The sequence below is a fragment of the Adiantum capillus-veneris genome, chromosome 1 (genome assembly GCF_014529385.1).
Source record: "Adiantum capillus-veneris isolate H3 chromosome 1, ASM1452938v2, whole genome shotgun sequence".
NCBI lineage: Eukaryota > Viridiplantae > Streptophyta > Polypodiopsida > Polypodiales > Pteridaceae > Adiantum > Adiantum capillus-veneris.
Window position 1 is genome coordinate 21105076 of NC_140931.1, and position 23775 is coordinate 21128850.

The 23775-nt window shown below is 44.9% G+C and overlaps 1 protein-coding gene across 5 annotated transcripts in view; it reads left to right on the top strand.

Annotated features, from left to right (window-relative positions):
* Positions 1 to 868: 868 nt before the first annotated feature.
* The window catches only part of LOC147464399 (Lycopene beta/epsilon cyclase protein), a 77968-nt gene continuing 55061 nt past the window's right edge, over positions 869 to 23775 (top strand). For 2 of the 5 annotated variants that reach the window (XR_015188430.1, XM_086514672.1), the window contains exon 1: positions 869 to 1049. Coding sequence is in view for 3 of the 5 variants with exons in the window: in XM_086514672.1 (XP_086370798.1) it covers positions 927 to 1049 (123 nt within the window). In the remaining 2 variants the exon portion in view is untranslated. Of the gene's footprint in view, positions 1050 to 9716; positions 10575 to 23775 lie in introns of all 5 variants that reach the window. The other 3 variants (XM_086514641.1, XM_086514651.1, XM_086514659.1) reach the window with 2 other exon arrangements.

Consider the following 23775-nt stretch of genomic DNA (forward strand, 5'->3'; position numbering starts at 1 on the left):
CGTGTGTAGCAGGTTTTGGCCAAGAGATTTGAGCTCGTCGCGCTGGCGAAAATGATCGCCTGCGCACGGATTTCTTTTTTTTTCCCCCTCCCCCAATTTTTTGCGTCGATGTATACGTGGGAATATCCGTCGATATACACGTGGTAATGTATATCTTTCTACGCGTATTTGTATACGTGGGAATATCCGTCGATATACACGTGGTAATGTATATCTTTCTACGCGTATTTCCACTGATATATCGATGGATATTCTCACGCATATATCGACGGGTTGCAAGTACGTCGATAATTGCGTGGAAAGGTACGACCGTCGATATATGCTGCGTTGAAATCTTGATGTTATGTTGTAGTGTTAAAGTAAAATGGGTCTCCAGTCTAGAGACTAAATGGACGATATTACCGACTGAAAGGCAATCTACAAACAACTACCAAAGTAAGTTAAAGAGTAGGGTTTAAGCAAAATGATTAAGCTGCAACCCTTTTGCTCAATTCAATTACCCCCTTTAAGAGGCCTTTGTTGTATAGTTAGCTTTATGGGACACAACTTGCTTCTTCCAAATGCTCATCAACCCAAGCTACAACCACAACCACCTAAGCAAGTACTCGTTGTGATAACCGTCTGCGTATGCCTTATTATAGATGTTCTATAGCAACACCCACCGAGCAAGACTAGTGGTATTTCACACAAAAATGGTTTTTTAGTTTACTATAACGGCCTTAGTTGACTTCCGCCCCAATTGTGTTTAATAGAATAGAATTTGTGGACACAGCAAGACTAGTTTGGACTTTGAAGAGAGGATTAAATCGACACTTGTTTTCTTGGACGTTAAACTATATTAAATGATTATTAAAATCGACACGTTTTTTTCTTGGACGCTAAACTTTTTCGGATAACCTGAGCACCTTGGAGGCACTCACAAGGTGATGGCGGGAACAGGCAGCGCCTCTCTTCCATTCTCAGCTTCTTTCTGTGCAACTCTGGTCTTCAGCCGCATTTCAAGAGAATGGTCTTGCAAAGCGTGTACGGCTTCACCTTCTCGCACTCAGGTAACCCGAGACCACACACAGGCGCGCGCGCACACACATATGCGTGATTGAAGCAAAGCCCATGTTTCATTCATTGTCACCTAGAGCCACGCATTGGCATTACCCATGATTATAACTGTGATGCAAGCTTGAACATTGAAGAACCCTTGACAAGGAATAACCAGAACTTGGATGCCCTTTTCTTCATGAGGCAGTCTCTAAGGAAAATTGGAAAGACAATCTTTAGGTCATGAGTTACTCAGATTATAGGCATTCTGTGGCCTCGGAAATACTTACAAGTGAGCATCTTCAATGGATTCTTCCAAGTGAACTATAGGAGCTTGAATAGCCTCTCTCGTGGCACGATGTTAAGGGCTTTGCGAAAATCCACAAAGCAACAATATAGCTTCTTTTTCCGCACCCTTGTCTGGTCAATCAAACATCTCAAGGTGAAGACATGGTAGAAAAGGCTCTCCTGAAGCTTGCCTATCGTGGTGCTCTCAAGCCCTCACAATGTGCAGAAGAGCTCAACTCTACATGTAGCACTGCTTCATAGAGTTTAATTAGGATGTGGCCAACCATGATAGTCCTATAGTTGCTCGGATCGAGCATGTCCTTTGCTCTATTAATCGGCACAATGGTGTCTATTGTCCACTTGGCTTGTAGATCCTCTGAGAGAGCCTAGTTGAATAGGTAAGCAAGAAAGGGGGCCAATGAGCCAACTTCATAAGTGAGGTGTTCACCCTTGTAATCAACTGCTCAAATGTGGTGGAGGCATTGGATAGCTCCCTTTATCATCATTGGGGTGAAGAAGCTAGCAGTGGTGGGTCGAGGCTCCGGTGGTTGTGGTATAGGTGCCTATTGTGGGACATTGTATAAGCTCTTAGCATAGGCGTGCCATGTTTGTGCATCCTCATTAGGTGTTGGTGTGCGAGGCTCTCTAAAACTCCTGCATGAAATGGGACTACCCTTGCCCAAGGAGAAGTGGAATATCTCCATTTGTTGTGTCTTTGCATGCATCGGCATTTCACGGTGGTCGAGCGTCTCTTCTCTCTCCGTGTCTCTTGCTCTGTGATAGCTCCCTTTACCATCATTGGAGTGAAGAAGCTAGCAGTGGTGGGTCGACGCTCCGGTGGTTGTGGTATAGGTGTTTGACGTGGGATATTGTATAAGCTCTCAGCATAGGCGTGCCATGTATGTGCATTCTCATTAGGTGTTGCTGTGTGAGGCTCTCTAAACTCCCGCATGAAATGGGATTGTTCTTGCCCAAGAAGAAACGGAATATCTCTATCTGTTGTGTCTTTGCATGCGTCTGTAGTTCACTGTGGCGGCCGAGCCTCTCCTTTCTCCATGTCTCTCGCTCTTATGATAGTCACTATGGCTCGCAGGGTGCGGTCTCATCTATAGAGTGCTCCACACTCATCATCATACCATTGGCTAATAAGAAATATTAGCAGTTAATAGGATCTTGTATTAAAAGAGAGTAGGGGGACAATTCAAATTTGACAAATGAGAGAACGAAAAATTTAATTACCAACAAAGTGCAATATAATGACATTGTCTACTTATGCGCTCTCAAGGTAGAGCTGAGATGGCAATATAGACAAATCAAGCTTACAAGGAGTACGGGTAGATAATAACAACTTTGGATGCCTTGGCTCATGGCAATGGCGTGTACCTATAATGTAGGAAAGTTTATACACATGGCCAGTTTACATTGCATTCATTGCTGATTGCCCACCATCTACATTCCACATATCGATATTGCCGCCTACCGACTGCCACCCACATTACTAAAGAGAAACTCCAACGTGGCTTAGCATAGGAAATATTCTTGGTTACAACAAACAACTCCATCGGCATTCAACCTGGAATCCCACCAAAGGTAGGAAAAATTGAGAGGTGGCCATTGAGTGTATATGGTTTTGAGACATGGTCCCAGTGATGTGTGCTGTTGTCTTCTTCCCTTTTGTACTCAAAGTGCTGATATTCGAATCAAGCAAGCCACCCCCTAGCTCAACAATCATAGCATCGGGATTGATGTGGCATTTTTGGCCACTTTTGACCCAAATTTGTATAAATTTCTAGGCTATTTTACAACTATTTTTGGTAGTTTTTTGACCCTTAAATGAACTTTTCTGAGCCTAAAAATCCACAATGGGGTGAAGAAAATTTCAAATCAAGTTCAAAAGCATATTTCAGCTCCAAAGGCATGCGATCCCATGAGGGTACACTTTCAATGGCCTCTATGTGCATTTTTAACGGGTCCGCATGCTAGTTTCCACATATAGTTGGTGACTGCACATGTCGAACTTTCTAGGTGAGATGCTAACACGGCCACATTGGTAATTTCACACATTATCTATTTACATTAGAGAAACTTGACGTCCATGTGAGGCAAGCACTCTAATCCTCTGAAATGTGCACTCCAAGACCACAGTCGTCTCACATTGAACACGGCCCGTGGGGCCCTCAGCTTGCACCTCAAAGAAAAAGCACTCCCCCTTCTTTGTGCACGCTCTGGCTCCAATCAAAATCTTTAACTGTGTAAAAGTTCCCATCCAACATGGGTGGGAAAAATTCCCAAATCAAGTTGAAAAGCATATACCAGCTCTAGAGGCATGTGATCCCACGAGGGTACATTCTCCACGGCCTCTAGATGCATTTTTAACGGGTGGGTCCGCATGCTAGTTTCCACATATAGTTGATGACTGTAGATGTCGAACTTTCTAGACAAGATGCTAACACGACCACATTGCCAATTGCACATGACTTATTTACATTAGAGAAACTTGACGTCCATCTGAGGCAAGCACTGTGTCACGTGACACATCCAACCCTATGTGTCCGTGGACAAGCTACAGCGTGACCAGGGTTCAGTTTAGTCAAGTCAGTCTAGAATAGGAAGTGATCTAGCACTTTTGTGAGTCTGTTCGTAGACTGTACATGTCCAGACACTTAGATTAGATGCATATCCTCTGGTTGTACACAACATGACCATCAGATTCCAATCAGATCCCATCAATAGCATTTTTACAGTGTATAGACTTATTTTTCCCATTTTTGACATTTTTCACTTATATTTTTAAGTGACTTTTGTTGGAAAGTAGGTAGGGCAATTTTGCTAAGTTTGTATATAAGCAAACCTAGCGCTAGCACTCTCTAGAGAAGAGGCAGCAGGAGCACTCGCTCAACAGGTAACTTCTCAGCAGAACCCCGAAGAGATCAGCCAGCGTTTTTGCTCTTGCAGATTCCTGGCGATAGCAGACCAAGCAGAAACCCCATAGCAGATTGTCCACAACCTGACCATTTTCAGCCCTAGCGTTTTTGCATCTGCAAGACTTCAGCGTTTTTGCAGATATTTGCGACGGAACCCCCACAAGTATCAACGTTTTTCAGTTTTCAGTAGTCAGACTCCACAATAGAACCCCGAACCTCGCAGATCTCACCTTCCCGCAGCAATTCCTCGCCACACTGTCAGATTCCGCAAGCTTTACAGATTCAGCCCGGAAAACGCAGATTTCAGCATCTGCGTTTTCAGGGCGTCGTCGTTGCATCGTCGCCATTGCCGTCGTCATCGTCATAGAGTCAGAATTCAGCAGATAAAGATTTGCAGATTTCAGCCCTTAGCATTTTCAGATTTCAGTCCGTCTCGTCGTCGACATCGTCGGCAAGTCCAAGCATTGTAGAGATTTGTGCAATCATAAGTAGACCGCTCTCGCCATAGAGAGTGGGGCCTTCGGAGGAGGGTTTTGACAACATTCTGGTGTCGTATTCTTCTTTGTCTATCTCTGAGTCTCAGCACCTTCATTCACAGTGTTTATCCACTTTGTTTGTGATTACTTTTTTTTTTTCGACACACCATAGGGCCCACAGGGGGAGTTGTTTATCCCTTCCAAATATTAGCCATGTTACATGGTCGGGCAAGGGCCGCGTACCATCAGGCAAGAGCCACACGTAGGCATCACCATGGCCACCAATTGATGCACCACATGCTGGGAACGACGGAGAGAACTTGCACTCTCTAACTAAAGGAACGAAAGGCTCTCCCTTCCGTAAGTAAAAGGAACCTTGAGCACAATTCGGAGCACTCATCTTGAGCAAAGTTCAACATTCACTTCCGCTGCATCTTACATTGGTATCAGAGCTTTGGCAGTGTTTGTGATTACTTGCACTCTCTCACTAAAGGAACGAAAGGCTCTCCCTTCCGTAAGTAAAAGGAACCTTGAGCACAATTCGGAGCACTCATCTTGAGCAAAGTTCAACATTCACTTCCGCTGCATCTTACATTGGTATCAGAGCTTTGGCAGTGTTCAATATCACTCAAGGAAAGAACCACATAAATTTTTTGCTTGTTGCGGTCGCACGTAATCCAAGTCCTCTTGGGTGTGTCGATTCCTAATCATGTTTTTGAAGCGTGACAGGAAACCCAAGAAAGAAGGGCTTGTCCAGCCTCCCCTTGTTCTCTTCTTACTCATTGCGAGCGGACCGTGCACTTAGCGGCCAGCCAATCAACGTAGGTGGGAAAAAGCAACCTTGGTGTGAGCGCAAGGCCGCCAAGGGGTGTGCCCGCAGGGAAGAGTATAGCTCGGGTAAGAGAAGATCCTTCTCTAACACAGATTGCAAGCTAAAGAAGAACTTAAGAACCGCAAGAATCTCAAGAACCTCAAGACCCTCAAGACCCTTAAGAACCCCAAGAACCAAGACCCCCAAGAACCTAAGTTCCTTGTGAACTTAAGAATCAAAGACCACAAGAACCCAAGACTTCAGTGGATGGTCATCACTCAAAGAGGAATGGATACTTCGCTTGGAGGTGATGAGCATGAGAGAGGCAACGAAGAATTTTCCCCACCAATAGGTTTTTTCGACCCTCCCCCTTCCCCATCTACACAAAGGATTGCACTAACTCCTATGGAGGCTTTCGACATGATGATGATGGACAGGAAGTTAGAACGCGAAGCAAGAAGAGCAGAAAGAGTGACAGAATTTGATCGTGAATGCGCAGAAAGAAAAGTAGAAATGGATCGCGAGAACAAAGCAAGAAAAGCCATGAACGACCGACACATGAAAGAGATGTTGCGACTCTTTTCTCAAGTGCAGGCACCGATGCAAGAGATTCAGAAAAAGGAGACTCTCTCAGTCTCTTCGTCTCCAAAGCATGACACACAGGGTTTGCATGATGATAAGCATGATGATTTGAATGATAATGATAAGCATGATGATTTGAATGACAATGACAAGCATGATGATTTGCATGATGATCAAGATGTGTTTTCTCATAAGCATGATGATTTGTATGATCAAGACGTGATTGTTCACAAGGATAATGGTTTAGTTGATGCTTTTTCTAGGTGAAGCTTACCTCATTGCAGATTTGATCAATCACGAAGAACCGGTCTTGGCTCTCGAGTCGAGGTCCACAGAACCCCCACAGGAAGATTTGATCAATCACGAAGAACCAATCTTGGCTCTCGAGCTTAGGTCCAAAGAACCCCCACAGGAAGTATTATGTGTTCGAATGATTAGTTAGCACGCATTGTTCAAGTGTTTCACTCGTGATGCTTTCCTGTATTTTAGTCACCGTTCTTATGTGATCCCTTTTCATAGGCATGACATTGTACGCTGAACACGATTCACTCATGAATAAGCACGGATGTATTCGGATTACTCATGAAAAGAAGAAATGTTTGCATCCAAGGAATTCACATTCCATGTCTCTTCCTTGGCATGACACAGTTTCAGAAAGAGCACAAGAAGGATTGAGCATCAAGCGTCGGCATTTCCATTACGATTTGCCTCAGTTGATTGATTTTTAGATCAGAAAGTCAAGATTCGATCCCATTGTTTGCGTATGTTTAATGAACGGCTTGACACTCCGTCACTTTGTTCATCTACATTGCATGCACAGTTTTTTCGAAAGAATAGAATTTGTCCAGCCACTTTACATGGAATGGGTATGTTCATGTTTTTGTGTTGGAGGTGGTTTCAGGAATTTTCAGCCTCGGAGATTCTTGAAGAAGGTAGACACAGGACTCTAGACAAAGTTGAAGCATTGAAGGAGCCACAGAAGACTTTGTGACGCTTTCAGCGCGGCCCATAGAAGCAAGCGTTGCAAACCTTTATGAAGTTCAAGTATCGCATGACCCACGCATTAGAGTGGGCCGGCGAAGAGTCCTTTCTAGGATTCCAGACGCTGTTGGCGATCTCCCTCGACGCCATACTGTCACGTGACACATCCAACCCTATGTGTCCATGGACAAACACCATAGCAGGGTTCCCGTCAGTCCAGTTGGTCTAGATTAGCAGTGATCTGGCACTTTTGTGAGTCTATTTGTAGGCCGTGCATGCCCAGTCACTTAGCATAGATGCATATCCTCTGGTTGCACACAGCATGATCATCAGTATTCCCTTCAGAATCCATCAGATTCAGTCATGGGAATTTTTCAGTGCATTTAGCCTATTTTCCCTATTTTTGGTATTTTCACTTATTAATTTTAACTGACTTTCCAACAAAAGTAGATGGGGTAATTTTGCTAAGTTAATATATAAGCAAACCCAAGTTAGCACTAAATGGCAGAAGAGGCAGCAGGAGCTTCCCGCTCAACAGACAACTTCTTAGCAGTAAACCCCCCCCCCCCCCTCCCAGCACCCCTAGCGTTTTTGGATCCCCATCCTCCCCGGGCATTTTCCTAGATCCTTGGCGTTTTTCCCAGTCTTGCATGATCGTCAACATCATCAACAGCATAGCCATTGCAGATTCCTTCTATCGCCAGTAGTAGACAGCCCTAGCGTTTTTCAGCCAAAAACTCTACAGCCATCATAAGCGTTTTCAGCCCAAAAACGCCAGCAACCTGCAAGTCATCAGCGTTTTCAGCCAGCGACATCAGCAATTAAAAACGCAGAATTTCAGCAGTTCAAAACGCAGGTTTTGAGCCTATAGCAAGGTAGCAGATACATCCCCATTGGTTGCAGAAGTTCCCCCAATTTTAGCCTCGAAAAACGCAGCCAAAACAATCATTTTCAGCCATCGAAACAGCCCCGAAATTTAGCAGATAGAAGATCTCAGATTTCAGCCATCAAGCCGTCGTCGTCATCAATGTCGTCGTCATCAGTATAGTCCCAGATTGCATCAGTCCATTGCATTGTCATTGTACCACTTTGTGCAATCAAAAGTAGACCACTCTCGCCGACGAGAGTGGGGCCTTCGGAGGAGGGTTTTACAACGTCTCCGGTGTCATATCGCTCTTCTCTCTCTATCTCTCAGTCTCATACACTTGCACGCACAGTGTCCATCCACTTTGTTGTGATCATAGCACTTTCCATTAAGAACGGAAGGCTCTCCCTTCCATAGGAACTAAAAGGAACCTTGAGCATAGTTCGGAGCACTTATCTTGAGCAAAGCGCAAACAATCATTCCGTTGCACTTAACATTGGTATCAGAGCTTTGGCAGTGTTCTGTATCACTCAAGGAAAGAACCACAAGAACCACAATAATTTTTTTTGCTTGTTGAGGTCGCACGAACCCAAGTTCGCTTGGGCGTGTCGATTCCTAATCGTGTTTTGTTGAAGAGTGACAGGAATCCCAAGAAAGAAGGGCTTGTCCAGCCTCCCCTTGTGTCTCTTTTCACTCATTGAGAGCGGACCGTGCACTTAGCGGCCGGCCAATCGACGTGAGGTGGGAAAAAGCAACCTTGGTGTGAACGCAAGGCCGCCAAGGGGTGCGCCCGCTGAAAGGAGTAGAACTCGGGTGAAGAGAAGATCCTTCTCAAACGCGGTTTGCAAGCGAAAGAAAACCTCAAAACTCTCAAGAACCCCAAGAACCAAGACTCCCAAGAACCCAAGTTCCTCGTAAACTTAAGAACCGAAGACCCTCAAGAACCCAAGTTCCTCATGAACTTAAGAACCCAAGGCCACAAGAACCCACAAGAACCTACGACTTCAGAATGATCATCACTCGAAGCGGAATGGATACTTCGCTTGGAGGTGATGAGCATGAGAGAGGCGTAGAAGAATTTTTCCCACTAGGAGGTTTTTCCGACCCTCCCCCTTTTCCATCTACTATGACGAGGATTGCACTAACTCCTATGGAGGCTTTCGACAAGAGGATGATGGACAAGAAGTTAGAAGACAAAGCAAGAGATGCCGAACGAGAAGCAAAAAGAAAAGCCTACGAAGAAGACATGGCAGCCATAGAGCGCCAATACCAAGAAAGAATGGCAGCCATAGCGCGTGAGAGCGAGCAAGCACACTTGGAAGCCAATGCAAGAGAAGCAGAATTTGATCGAAAGTACAAAGCAAGACAAACAGAATTTGATCGTGAGAACAAAGCCCTCAAAGAAAAGAGCGACCAACACAACAAAGAGTTTTGGCGACTCTATTCTCAAGTTCAGGCACAGATGCAAGAGATTTGGGGAAAGGAGACGGTCTCAGTCTCTTCTTCTCCAAAGCATGATACACAGGATTTGCATGATTGTGTGAAGCATGATGATGATTTGATTGACAAAGACAAGCATGATGATTTGGATGCCAATGATTTGCATGATAAATTGAATGACAATGACAAGCATGATGATTTGCATGATCAAGATGTGATTTCTCACAGGCATGATGAGTTGCATGAAGAAGATGTGATTATTGACAAGGATGATGTGTTAGTGGATGCTTTTTCTAAAGCTAACCTCGTTGTAGATTCGATCAATCATGAAGATCCGATCTTGGCTTTTGAGTCGAGGTCCAAAGAACCCTCACAGGACGATGGGACGATTTGATCATTTAGGAAGAAGCGATCTTGGCTCTCGAGCCTAGGTCCAAAGAACCCTCACAGGAAGTATTATGTGTTCGCATGATTGATACGCACGCATTGTACGAGTGTTTCATTCGTGATCGTTTTTTGTATTTTAGTCAGCATCGTTATGTGATTTCTTTTCCTAGGCATGACATATTGTATGTTGAGCACGTTTCTCTCATGGATGAGCACGAATGTATGCGGATTTTTCATGAAAAGCTGAAAAGTATGTATGTCAGGAAGTCACATTCCATGTCTCTTCCTTGGCATGACACAGTTTCTGAACGAGCACATGAAAGTATGAGCACCAAGCATGGGCATTTCCATTGTGAATTGCCATAGTTGATTGCTTTAGATCATCAGAGAAAGATTCGATCTCATTGTTTGCATGTGTTTGATGAACGGGTTGTCACTCCGTCTCTATGTTCATCTCCATTGCATACACAGTCTTTAGCGAAGACAAGATTTTTTCCATTCACTTTACATGAAATGGGTATGTTCATGGTTTTGTGTTGGAAGTGGTTTTAGGAATTTTCAGTCATGGAGATTCTTGAAGAAGAACGAAGCATGTCTCTAGACGAAGTTGAAGCACGGAAGGAGCCACAGAAGACTTTGTGTCGCTTTCGGCGCGGCCCAAAGAAGCAAGCATTGCACACCTTTATGAAGTTCAAGTAACGCACGACCCACACATAAGAGTGGGCCGACGAAGAGTCCCTTCAAGGATTCCGGATGCTATTGGCGATCTCCATCGACGCCATACAGTTCGGTACCAGTACCTGTCACTAGCGTGTGACTACTATCTATCCTTTTTGTTGATTTCTTTCTTATTATCTATTTACTTTCACTTTTTGGAAACACCCCTCGGGAAATCTAACTGCCTTGCATTGCATAGCTAGTGTGGAACTGTCCAGAGGGAGTCCAGGCCCGAGGGCAAGAGAGCACTAAAGTTGGACAAGGACTATGGTTAGCCAAGTGGGGTCATTGACTAGCCAAATTGGAATCCTTTGTTACAGAGGCTATATTTTAGTTCTGGGTGTGGCTGCAATGTACAAAGAGGGTCAGACGACCTAGAAAGATACAATGGCAGCATCTCCTAAAATTTAGGGAACTGCTATTTTGGGACTTGAAAATGTGTTTGCGTCATTACCTCCGGAATGACAAGGAGAACATTTTCTTACTCTGCCGTGAAGTCAACTGGGCGACCGGTTGGGAGATTTTTAGGCGGCAACCCCGAAACGTGAAAATGCTTATAAATGTGCCAAGTGGCACCTTCTGGTGCACTTTCCTCACGCAAGAGAAGGGGGCGCTGATTTTAGAGAGGAGAAGGGCTCATTTTCAGTCTGTCTCTCACAGGTTAAGAGCTATGGAGTGCTTGCTTTCCCTCCTATGTACAGTGCGATGCTAGGAGTGATGCCCTGCACGCTACGCACTGCCCTCTCTCTCCCCTATGGCAGCATGTTATGCCCCTCTAGTGGGCTTTTCATTTGACCAATGTACAGTTGTGTGGGTTCATGCGCGATTACCGAGGCAAGAGCCTCTTGCACAGGTACTGGATTAGCTAGCGGCTAATCCCCCGCAGGTACAGGTGAATTTGGAGAGGTTTCACGCGAGAAATCTCGTCCGATTCAAAGGGCAAGTAGCCCTACAGGTGCGGGAGCTCGAGGACTTGCTACGGATGCGACCGGCACCCGAAACGGAACCCGAAACAGTAAATTACAGCCTGCTGTGTATTTTTGCAGGTTTAGGGTTTTGGCCCTAAACGGTCCCTAATTACCCCAGGAGGTTCGGGGACGCGAGGGGACTGCTGTACAGGTGATCTGACGCATTTTCAGGGTAGAAAACAGAGAATTCAGCGTGCTGCAGATTCTCGCCAGGTTTTGCAAAGTGCCCGTATGCGTCGGGAAAGTCAGTCAATGCGTGGGAATACTGACTGTGAAGGGTCCTAGTACAGTTATGTTGCCGAAATCGGGCCGGAACAGTTGAAATTCAGCCAAGTGTGTGCGGGGCAGCTTGTAGGGATCCACATCGTTTATTCCCTCTTTTGAACAATAAAGAAATACCGAAAGGGGCGCCTAAGTTAGGGGCCAATCTGGTGTCGGTCTACTCATACAGGTGCAATCTAGCAGCCTGTATCCCTCTCCCCTTTGTTGTGTCTTGAAAGTACAGGTAAATTGGACGACAAATTAAATGGGTGAAAGCTAAATCAAGGTTTGAAGTAAAGTCTACCGCCCTTTTTGGATTGAACAGGCCGGTTTCGGTACCTCATTTTGAAAAGGAGGGGATGTCACGTGACACATCCAACCCTATGTGTCCGTTGACAACCTACACCATAGCAGGGTTCCCGTCAGTCCAATCGGTTTAGATTAGCAGTGATCTGGTACTTTTGTGAGTCTATTCGTAGACCGTACATGCCCAGTCACTTAGCATAGATGCATATCCTCTGGTTGCACACAGCATGATCATCAGTATTCCCTTCAGAATCCATGAGATTCAGTCATGGGAATTTTCCAGTGCATTTAGCCTATTTTCCCCATTTTTGGTATTGTCACTTATTATTTTTAAGTGACTTTCCAACAAAAGTAGGAAGGGCAATTTTGCTAAGTTAATATATAAGCAAACCCAAGTTAGCACTAAATGGCAGAAGAGGCAGCAGGAGCTTCCCGCTCAACAAGCAACTTCTCAGCAGTAACCCCCTCCCCCCCCCCAGCACCCCTAGCGTTTTTGGATCCCCATCCTTGCCGGGCATTTTCCCAGATCCTTGGCGTTTTTCCCAGTCTTGCATGATCGTCAGCATCATCAACAACATAGCCATTGCAGATTCCTCCTATCGCCAGCAGTAGACAGCCCTAGCGTTTTTTAGCCAAAAACGCTACAGCCATCATCAGCGTTTTCAGCCCAAAAACGCCAGCAAGCCTGCAAGTCATCAGCGTTTTCAGCTAGCGACATCAGCAGTTAAAAACGCAGAATTTCAGCAGTTAAAAACGCAGGTTTTTAGCCTATAGCAAGGTAGCAGATACATCCCCATTGGTTGCAGAAGCTCCCCCAATTTTAGCCTCGAAAAACGCAGCCAAAACAGTCATTCTTAGCCACCGAAACAACCCGGAAATTCAGCAGATAGAAGATCTCAGATTTCAGCCATCAAGCCGTCGTCGTCATCACCGTCGTTGTCATCGGCATAGTCCGAGATTGCATCGTCATTGTCCCACTTTGTGCAATCAAAAGTAGACCACTCTCGCCGACGAGAGTGGGGCCTTCGGAGGAGGGTCTTACAACGTCTCCGGTGTCGTATCTCTCTTCTCTCTCTATCTCTCAGTCTCATACACTTGCACGACAGTGTCCATCCACTTTGTTGTGATCATAGCACTTTCCATTAAGAACGGAAGGCTCTCCCTTTCATAAGAACTAAAAGGAACCTTGAGCACAGTTCGGAACACTCATCTTGAGCAAAGCGCAACAATCATTCCGCTGCACCTAACACATACAGTTCGGTACCAGTACCTCACTTTGAAAAGGAGGGGATGTCATGTGACACATCCAACCCTATGTGTCCGTGGACAAGCTACAGCGTGACCAGGGTTCAGTCTAGAATAGGAAGTGATCTGACACTATTGTGAGTCTGTTCGCAGACCGTGCATGTCCCTTAGATTAGATCCATATTCTCTGGTTGCACACAACATGACCATTAGATTCCAGTCAGATCCCATCAGTAGCATTTTTACAGTGCATAGACCTATTTTCCCTGTTTTTGACATTTTTCACTTATTATTTTTAAGTGACTTTTGTTGGAAAGTAAGTAGGGCAATTTTGCTAAGTTTGTATATAAGCAAACCTAGCACTAGCACTTTTTGGAGAAGAGGTAGCAGGAGCACTCGCTCAACTGGCAACTTCTCAGCAGAACCCCCAAGAGGCTTAGCGTTTTTGCATCACAGCAGAAGGCGAGCGTTTTTGGACCAGATCAGCCAACGTTTTTGCTCTTGCAGATTCCTGGCGATAGCAGACCAAGCAGAAACCCAACGTTAGCAGATTCTCCACAGCTTGACCATTTTCAGCCCTAGCGTTTTTGCATCTGCAAGGCACTTCAGCGTTTTTGCAGATCTTTGCGACGGAACCCCCACAAGCATCAGCGTTTTCAGTTTTCAGTAGTCAAACTTCACAATAGAACCCCGAACCTCGCAGATCTCACCTTCTCGCAGTAGTTCCTCGCCGCACGGTCAGATTCCGCAAGGTTGACAGATTCAGCCCGGAAAATGCAAATTTCAGCATCTGTGTTTTCAGGGCGTCGTCGTTACATCGTCGCCACCGCCGTCGTCACCGACATAGAGTCAGAATTCAGCAGATAAAGATTTGCAGATTTCAGCCCTTAGCATTTTCAGATTTCAGCCCGTGTCGTCGTCGTCCTCATCGTCGTCGACATCGTCGTTGACATCGTCGGCAAGTCCAACCATTGCAGAGATCTGTGCAATCATAAGTAGACCGTGCTCGCCATAGAGAGTGGGGCCTTCGGAGGAGGGTTTTGACAACATTCTGGTGTCGTATTCTTCTCTCTCTATCTCAGTCTCAGCACCTTCGTTAACAGTGTTTATCGACTTTGTTTGTGATTACTTGCACTCTCTCACTAAAGGAATGAAAGGCTCTCCCTTCCGTAAGTAAAAGGAACCTTGAGCACAATTCGGAGCACTCATCTTGAGCAAAGTTCAACATTCACTTCCGCTGCACCTTACACACTCTAGTTGTTGCTAAATTGGCTTTATCTAACAGGAAAATAATTCTAAATGAATTATTGGATTTATAAGTGAGCGGGTTTTCTAGCTTGGAGTACCAGGAAAAATAAGTCTAAATGAATTATTGGAATTTTAAGTGAGAGGGTTTTTCTCATTGGAGACATCCTAGTACAGAGTATTCCTAGTGCGTCATTCAAAGTAATGACGGGAGCACTGTGAACGGGAATATCTGTAAGTCCACCAGGACGGGGTACTTCTGATGCGTCACATCGGATGGGTGATAGGGAGCATCGGGAAGAAGTATCCGACCATCTGAGAACAGACATCTCTGATGCGTCATAGGATGGGTGACATAGAGCATCGCAAAGGAGATTGTACTGTAAGTTCGGTAGGAAAGGACTAGGTGATGGGTATCCTGATGCGTCACAAGGTGGGTGACGGGTGCATCGGAAATGGGATATTCATAGTCAAGAGGAAATTCCGAACTGTGTTGGTATTGTGCACAAGGAAAAGCAAGCACTTGAATGAAGATGGGTTCAGAGGAAACTTTGAGGAAAAACAGATGCTTTCTGAGAAAGCGGGATTGTTTTTCGAGAAAGCAGATGCTTTCCCGCGAGGAAATCTATGTCTGCATTGCAACTGTGCGTGTGATTGCATCAAGGGACACCTGGGAAGTGCTGTGAAAGCATTGTTTTTAACTTATAAGGTTTTATTGAGTTTTTTGGGCAGATTGAGACTATTTTTAAAATACACCGGCCGCCCACTTAATAAGTGGGCAGCCATCTGATAAATAAGGCAAGAGATCAGCCAACGTTTTCTCTCTCTCTTTTTCTGGCAGTACAACGGAAAAAAAAAACTGGCCGTGATCTCTACGGAAGAAGCTATTCGTGCCCGTGGCTAGGAGCTATAAAAGCATCACTACCCTCACTCAGAGGGGAGGATGAGTTTTTGCAAGAAGGAGATGCTGCTTCAGAGTTCACCCGCAAAGAAGACGTTTGCCGGTGATGCCCATGATTGTCCCAAGTGTACCCGATGTCGCCAAGACCCAGTGCGCAAGTTCCCTCGCGAAGAAGTGCCTACGGAGCGTGTTTCCATCACGACAAGCTGCTGTTTTTCTCTGTTTTCAGCCCATAAACGTTGTAGACGGGGCTGATTTACGAGAAGGAATCCGAGAACACACCTTTTTTGTGTGTGTAGGATTGGAAGAGAGGATTTTCTATGTAGAGATCTCTTCCGGGGAATTGCTTTTTGAGAACCGAGTTGCGTTTCAAGCGTCGAGACTTTGAAGGTAACGATTTTCATGTTATGATCTCTGAGTATTTGATTGCAGGTGTACTTCCTCTTCGTGAGGGAGTAGGAGCAGAGGAAGGCATGAGCCTCTGCAGGAGATAAGCGCTCTGAGGAACTAGAGCCAGATCAGCCCAAGGGTTTCGTATCCGAGTTTGGGAAGTAGATCCACCGATCGGAGAGATGTAGTCTCTCAAGTTGTGATCCGGAAGTTGGGAAGGACTTCGTGTCCGGGAAAGCAGAGTTGTTCTGCGGGAAGAGGACTCTGGAAACAGAGTTGGAAAAGAGAGTTGCAGGGATATCGTGCCCCGAGTCTGGAAGGTGAGATCCAGCAGCGAGAACCTTGGTTCTCAAGGATTTGGAATAAGGAACGGAAGTTCCTTGGAATAGGGCTTTGCCCTAGGAACTTCCGAGAACCATCAAGTCTTATTCTAGAGCGAACGTGGTAATACATTCGGTTCAAGTGCTTGTATAGACTTCTCCTCAGTAATAAAAATACTATTACGGCGGGGGACCAGCCCATCTTCTGGTCCCAGTACTGTGTCGATCTTCCACTCTCTATCTCTCTATCTATCTATTTCTCTCTGTATCCTCTAGCTTCAATAATAAGTGATAAATCCTATTTATTCGAATGTATTTTATATTGTTATGCGCTCCCGTTTGTGACACTAATCCTTTGAAAGGTGCACTTCGAGACCACAGCCGTCTCGCATTGAACGTGGCCTGCTGGGCCCTTCGTTTGCACCTCAAAGAAAAAGCACTCCCCCTCCTCTATGCACGCTCTGGCTCACATTAAGGCCTGCAACTCGAAAGACACATGCCAATCAACCAAAAGTGCCAACTAGATGTCCTTTTACATAGTTAAGCCTCCCCTAATGAGGCTGAATGCGTTAGTCTGCACATCCTCAGGCATTCTACCTAACTGTATTCACTCTCCAAAACTTTGAGCCGGTCTGCTGCCATGGGCCCCCAGGCTACATGTGTCCAGTACTTGGCATATGTCCATCCTCTGTGTGAAGCAGGGGGCTCAAGACCAAAGGCTGCCAAAGCCGCTCCTCCAATCAAGCAGGCCTACTCTGACTGCATGTGCGCAAGAACTCCTAGGCCCCGAAAGACTCAAGGAGAATCTATCCTCCTAGTGATGACTCAAACCACCTCTGGGTACCTCTATGATTATTCAGCAAGTCTTTGGGTGCCACAGGCCACATGCTAGGGGAACTCGAGCCTAATCCTAGTGAGAAGACGCTCCTTCCACGGCTTTGTACGTGGAAGGAGCCCACAAATAGTGAGCTTCCCTAGCAGGGCCCTACAGACAAAGGTTGGGTTATTTGGTCCCTTTATATTACCAGAGGGACCCCGGGTAGGGCTAGTGACTTTGACATGAATTACAAAATTCATACTTAAATCACTTTTAAGATGGTTTAGGAAACTATGAGTTTTAGGGTAAAACCTTGTCACGCATCTCCTAATTTTGAAATCCAACAGTCGGGAGAATTAGACCGATATGTTCTTCTAATGTAAAGCTACATGCTTGTATTGTGAGGTGGCCACGGACGTGTAATAACATCTGTCAAAACGTGAAAACCTAATCTAATGGACTTGTCCGAGCATGCAGGTCCTGCGCACGCACAAAATTGTTGGTACTAAATCCCCTAGGCTCTAAGACTCTGCTATTGCTATATACAGGATTGGCTTTGGAAGTCGATGTAGCATGTCCACGTGGCCCATAGAGCTATGTGCACGTGACGTATTTGCAAATGGCCACCTTTGTGGAATGTGCATGATGTGAGGAGCTTCTTGGGCATGTGCTCTTATTTATCAGAGGTTCCTAAGAGAGTTTGTGTAGATTTCTTCATCATTGCACGCCCTTACACAAAAAGGTGTACCATTTACTTCGGTACCTACATAGGTTACAAAATTTGAGCTACTTAAGGAGAAGTTGACTAGAGGACTTGCTTTGATACTTCTAGACTTGCAGAAGTCTTTTTAGGTCCATTCCTATGCATGTGGTAGTAGTTTGGGAGTGGTTGATGTAGGAAGGCAATGTGGTAACTTATGCGAGTGAGATTACTAAAGTTAGAAAGGGTTGTTGAATATATTTATGAGAAGGTACTCTTGGCAACGATACATGCTTTGAGTCAATGCGGACTTCAATTGCAAATAGATCATCAAAGTATTAAACACTTCTCGTCTTAGGCGAAGTAGTCAAAGAAACAAATGACATGGGCAAATATTCTTTCTTAGTTTGACTTCTAGATTGTGTCTTGATTTGGGCAAGAATGTGATTGCAAATGTGCTATCTTGCAAGCCATAGATAGTCAAAGTCACATCTGTGTTTCATCATAACTTTGATGATATGAGGGTGCAGTATGTTTCGGATCCAGATTTTGATGTCATTTTTGAGAGAGTATAGAATGGGAAGGCATTTGCACAATATTTTCTTTAGGATGGTTACTTATGCAGAAAGCCAAGTTATGTGTAACAAGGGCTTTGAGGCCGAATGTGTTGACGGAGTGTCATAATGGGCATAGAGGGATTGATTCGGCACTCAAAGCAGTTAAGGGTTACTTCTATTGGTCTCAACTCAAGAAGGACGTGGATGATTTTATGCGTACTTGTTTGGTACGTCATAAAGTGAAGTACCACAGACACAAATCAACACGACTCCTACAACCTTTACCTATTCGAGACAGATTGTGGGAGAATATTGCAATGGATTTCATCTTTGCTCTCTGGAGGACTCGAGGCGGACATGATGATATCTCAATTATTGTGGATAGGTTCATTAAGCAAGCTCACTTTGTACCAGTGAAGAAGACACTTCTCCACGACTTCTCCATGGTTGCCTTGTATATGTATGTGGCATTGCAGATGTCCTCTAGTGTCAGAGGATCTTTTTGGAGTTGAGCTAGATTGGAGTCAAGGTGTCCAATGTCCACCAAATCAGAGGCTAGTCCGTGTCTTCATTGCATCTTCCTTCTCCCACTGACACTTATGATCAACAATGTAAAATTTCAAATTTCTTAGCAAGCCCAATACCACTAAGTTGGTAATTTCTAACTGCCCATCAGTCTGTGGATGAAACAACAAAGAGAACTTGACTGCTATACCCAAATTCTCACACACTGAACTTGTGAACCTAGTGTCTCTATTTGACAGAGTACTAGGCAATAAAGAGTTTAGCAAAATGATTAGGAGTGTCACCTTGAAACGACTTGAGCATGCCATTCTAATCGGTCTTAGCGAGGTGTTTTAACCTTGGCTTTAATTTAAACAATATTAAGACTACTATTGGAGAAATTCCTAAGAGTCTCTCTCTCTCTCTCTCTCTTTCTCGATTTTAGCTTTGCTTAAAATAGCTTGTTAATAGCAGAATTGCAGAATATGGAAACATGTTGACTTGCTTGTGAGCTAGTTTGTGGTGCATTAGGTTCATAGTATGTAACATGCTATATTTTCAAGCTTGAAACTTGAAGATGTTAAACTTTAACGAGAAATATCTTATATATACTCACACATATGTATGTACGTATCCTTGCATTCATATATGTATATGTGGACATTCATGCATACGTACATATATGCATACATATAGTACATACATACATTTATGTATATATATGTGTGTATACACACTTATACATGCACATAAATGTAAATATAGGATTAAAACATGCATATACACATATGTATGTGCACGTGGTTTTGTTTGTGTATATATCTATCTCTCTCTCTTTCTATATATAGGTGTTTGAGTCAGACATTTCAGTAAGACTCTCACAAGGGTTGAAACGTTTCGCGGTTGAAACATTTTGCAATGACACTGTCCAGGAGAAGAGAGATTAGTGAAGTAGAAAGATACAAAACATTTGAGAATGAGAGAGAAAGTGTCATGTGCACATCTAACCCTATGTGCATGTGGACATGCTAACTCCTATTTCTAGGGTTTAGGACAACCTAGGAAGTGTTTTGGCACCCTTGTGAGCGTGTACGCAAGACGTGCAGTGCATGTCTAGGCACTTTAGACTAGTTGCATACCCTTTGATTGCACATGAGCACTTCCAATGTCTGTAGGGTGTAGGCGCTGGGGAGTGTTCCCATACAATTGCATTAGTACCAAGCCTAGGGAATTATCTGTTACAAGTGTGTTGAAGATACCCTATGTTAATCAATAAATCATTGTTTAAGTTCAACAAGCTGCCAAATGCCTTCATCAATAGGTCTTGCTTTTTGGAAATTCTTTGACCTCGTAAAGATAGGCATTCATACCACCTTTTATATTCCACTTGAACTCGGATTGCTTCTTGATCAAAGGGTCCAGCGGTCTCAAAAGACTCCTTACCTTGAGTATTTGATCAAGTGGAAGCATCGACTTGAGTCAAGCGCTATTTGGGAATCAATATGCTTGTTGAAGAGCGGTTTCCCTGGTTTCATAACCGAGGAGATTATTGAGAACAACAATTAAAAATAAGGAGAGAAGTCTTACGTCCCCGGACATTAGGACGGACATTTGAGCTATGTCCGGCGGCTAGTGTGGAGATCTTGCGTGTGAACGCATCCTCAGTTGAAGGGAGATTAGGAAGGACGGTTAAGAAGTCCTACAAGTAGGACTGAGGTCTCTGTGTAAGACATCTTGTGTTATCACCACAATTGGACTCTAGGCCCTTGGCAACCCTTCCCACACACTTGCTTGGTGTGGGCTTGGTGGTATGGGACACCAGCCCTTGCTGTAGAGGCTAGCTCGCCAGCTACAGGCTCCCAGGTTCGGAGGTGAGTGTGCATTGGCTTGATGGCTGGGAGGTGATTCTGATGCCCCCTCTTTATGCTTGTCTTTGTGTGAGTATGGCTTATGTCATGTCATGTGTACATGATGGATCTGCCGAGGGACTGAACACCCTCCAACTATAATGTGGAGCGGAAGTGATTGATCGTGAACGCTCAGTGCGTACTCAAGGTTCCTTTTTACTTCATGATTCGTGAGAGATGTGCAAAGACTAGAGAGATAGAAGAGAGAATGATACTGTGAGTGAAGGTTTTGTGATTGAAAGAGAGAGAAACGAGACTAACACCAGATGGGGTCCCAAACTCCTCTTTAAGGGCCCCCCTCTCTATCATTTCCTTTAGATTGCACAAATGCTGATACAATAGTCCTGGATGCTCAGATGCTGATGGGATCTTGTGGTAGATGCTTGATGTGCAAGGCTAAGGGCTGAAAATGCAAAATGCTAGGGATGTTGAATGGGATTTGCAAGCTCGACGTTGAGGATGGGCTGAACTGAAAAGCGATGACTGGTGAGGGCTGAATCTGGAAACGCTAGGACTATAGCTGAAATCTACAACTTCTAATAGCGCTAGGGCTGAAAAATTGACGACGATGCAAAATTGCCACTCTAGACTTAAAACGCTGGTGGGCTGAGTATTCTGGTGGGAAAACGCCATGGATGGTGATGGTGGTATTGCTGGCAAAAACGCTGGAGCATGGTGCTGTTGGTGCTTGTACTATAGGTAGTGGTCTTATGCTTGAGAAGGTACCGCTAGGGTCACTCATAGCTGGGTCGGGCACCACTATTTTTAAAAATGTCTCTTGTTAATGAGTTAATAAACTCACTTATAAGAGGTGCTTGACATGGAAATAAATACCTAGGTTGGGCTGTCACGAGGACGTGGCAACTATTAACTATGTCACGAGGAAGTGGCAATTGCTAACCTTAGTTGTTGGTTTCTTTCCAATGATTTTTGTTTTATTTTTGAGACCCTCTTTTTGAAGTTGCAAATGGTCGGACATTGTATGGCCAATGTGAACGATAGTTTTACCCGTAGATGGGAAGTTGGTCAGCACTGGAATTCGTATAGTAAGAGGATGTCTAGGCTCAGTGCAAGGTCATGTAGGTCCCCCCGTTGCACTTAGCAAGTTGGTGGATACTAGGAAGTGAACTCAATAAAGGCATAATGTCAAGGTGGGATCACCAACAGAAAGCATCCGACAGTTGGGCCACATTGCACTTTTGGATGTGGTCCCAATAAGGATAGATGGTTAGATGACCAGTGGAAGCCCAACGGAAGCATCTCCTAAAAAATAGGGAATTGCTATTTTGGGCCGTGAAATGTGTTCGCGTCATTACCTTCGGTATGACTAGGGAAACACTTTACAACTTTGCCGCGAAGTCAACTGGGCAACCAATCGGGAGATTTTAAGGCGGCAACCTTGAAATGGACAAATGCTTGTAAATGTGCCAAGTGGCACTTTCCTGTGTACTTGCCTCATTTAGAAAAAAGGGCGCTGAATTTTAAGCTGGGAGAGGCCTCATTTGCTTCCTGTCACAGGTTAAGAGCTATGGAGTGCTTTCTTTCCACTCAATGTATAGTGTGGTGCTAGGAGTGATGCCTTGCACTCTACACACTGCTCTCTCTCTCTCCCCTACGTGCAGTTATGTGATGCCCCACTAGAGGCTCTTCATTTGATTGATGTACAGCTGTGTGGTTTCATGCTTTTGTGCTGAGGCAAGAGCCTCCTTGAGCACGAACGGGGGTAGCTAACTGCCACTCCAAAGCAGGCACCGGTGAGGGTCATAACCTCACCGTACATGTGCTTTTTCAGCGCTGCGTATGTGCTCTAACTTGACTGTTTTTCAACCATACCAACGCCAGAACCATTGGGAACAGTGCCCTACTGGCAGAGGACAGTTAGGGGACTGTTTGGGGCTGAAAACAGGGCAAAAATCAGTAAATACAGCGTGCTGAATTTACTGTTTTTGGGCAGGAATCAGAGGGTATATGCCAGTGGAAGTGAGTTCCAGCAGGGGATTTGGTTTCGCGCAAGTTTTGGGGTTGTTATGCTGTCTAAATTTGGCCAAACAGGTGGTATCTAGTTGGATACAGGTAAAGGATTTCCAAGACTCTACGTTGTAATTTACCCTCTCAAAGTATAAAGAAATACCGAAAGGGGTGCCAATTTTGGGGCCTACAGGTTGTCGGCGTCTGCTCGGAGCATTCTAGCTGCCGAGCCGTGTATGTGCTTAAGTGTTAATTCGCGTCGCAGGTTTTCTTTGCACGTTCTCTCTGTGTGTGTCTAAAGTAAAGAATTTCGGGTGAAAGCCAAAGCCTACCGCCCCACGGGCCGGTTTCATGGACACTAATGCAATTGTACGGGAACACTCTCCCAGTGCTTACACCTAGTAGACACTGGTTGTGCTCATGTGCAATTAGAGGGTATGCAACTACTCTAAAGTGCCTGGACATGCACGTCCTGTGCACAGGCTCACAAGGGTGCCATAACACTTGATAGGCTGTCCTAAACCTGTAAGGTGCAGCGGAATGAATGTTTGCGCTTTGCTCAAGATGAGTGCTCCGAACTGTGCTCAAGGTTCCTTTTGTTCTTATGGAAGGGAGAGCCTTCCGTTCTTAATGAGAGAGTGCTATGATCACAAACAAGTGAATGGACACTGTGCGTGCAAGTGTATGAGATTGAGAGATAGAGAGAGAAGAGAGATACGACACTGTAAAACCCTCCTCCGAAGGCCCCACTCTCGTCGGCGAGAGTAGTCTACTTATGATTGCACAATCTAGTACAAACGGTATACATGAGACTGATGCAAGTCTAGGCTATGTCGGCGATGACGAGACCGAATTAAGGGCTGAAATCTGCAATCTTTCTACTGCTGTCCAAAAATTCTATGGGCTGAAATCTGCGACTAGTCCAAAAACGCTGATTCTGGGGGCTGTTCATGCAGGTCTTTGACGCTGAAAATCTGCAGGTTTAGGGCTGAAAACTGAGGTTTTTTTTGGGCTGAATCCGCTACTCTTTAGGGCTGAATTTGCAGGTACTTCATGGCTGAAAAACGTTGCACTACTGTGGCTGAAAATGTTGCAAATTTGCAAACGCTGGGGTATGCAAAAACGCTAGCTTGCTGGGTTATGCTGGCGATGATGTTGATGCAAAACGCTAGGCTTGGGA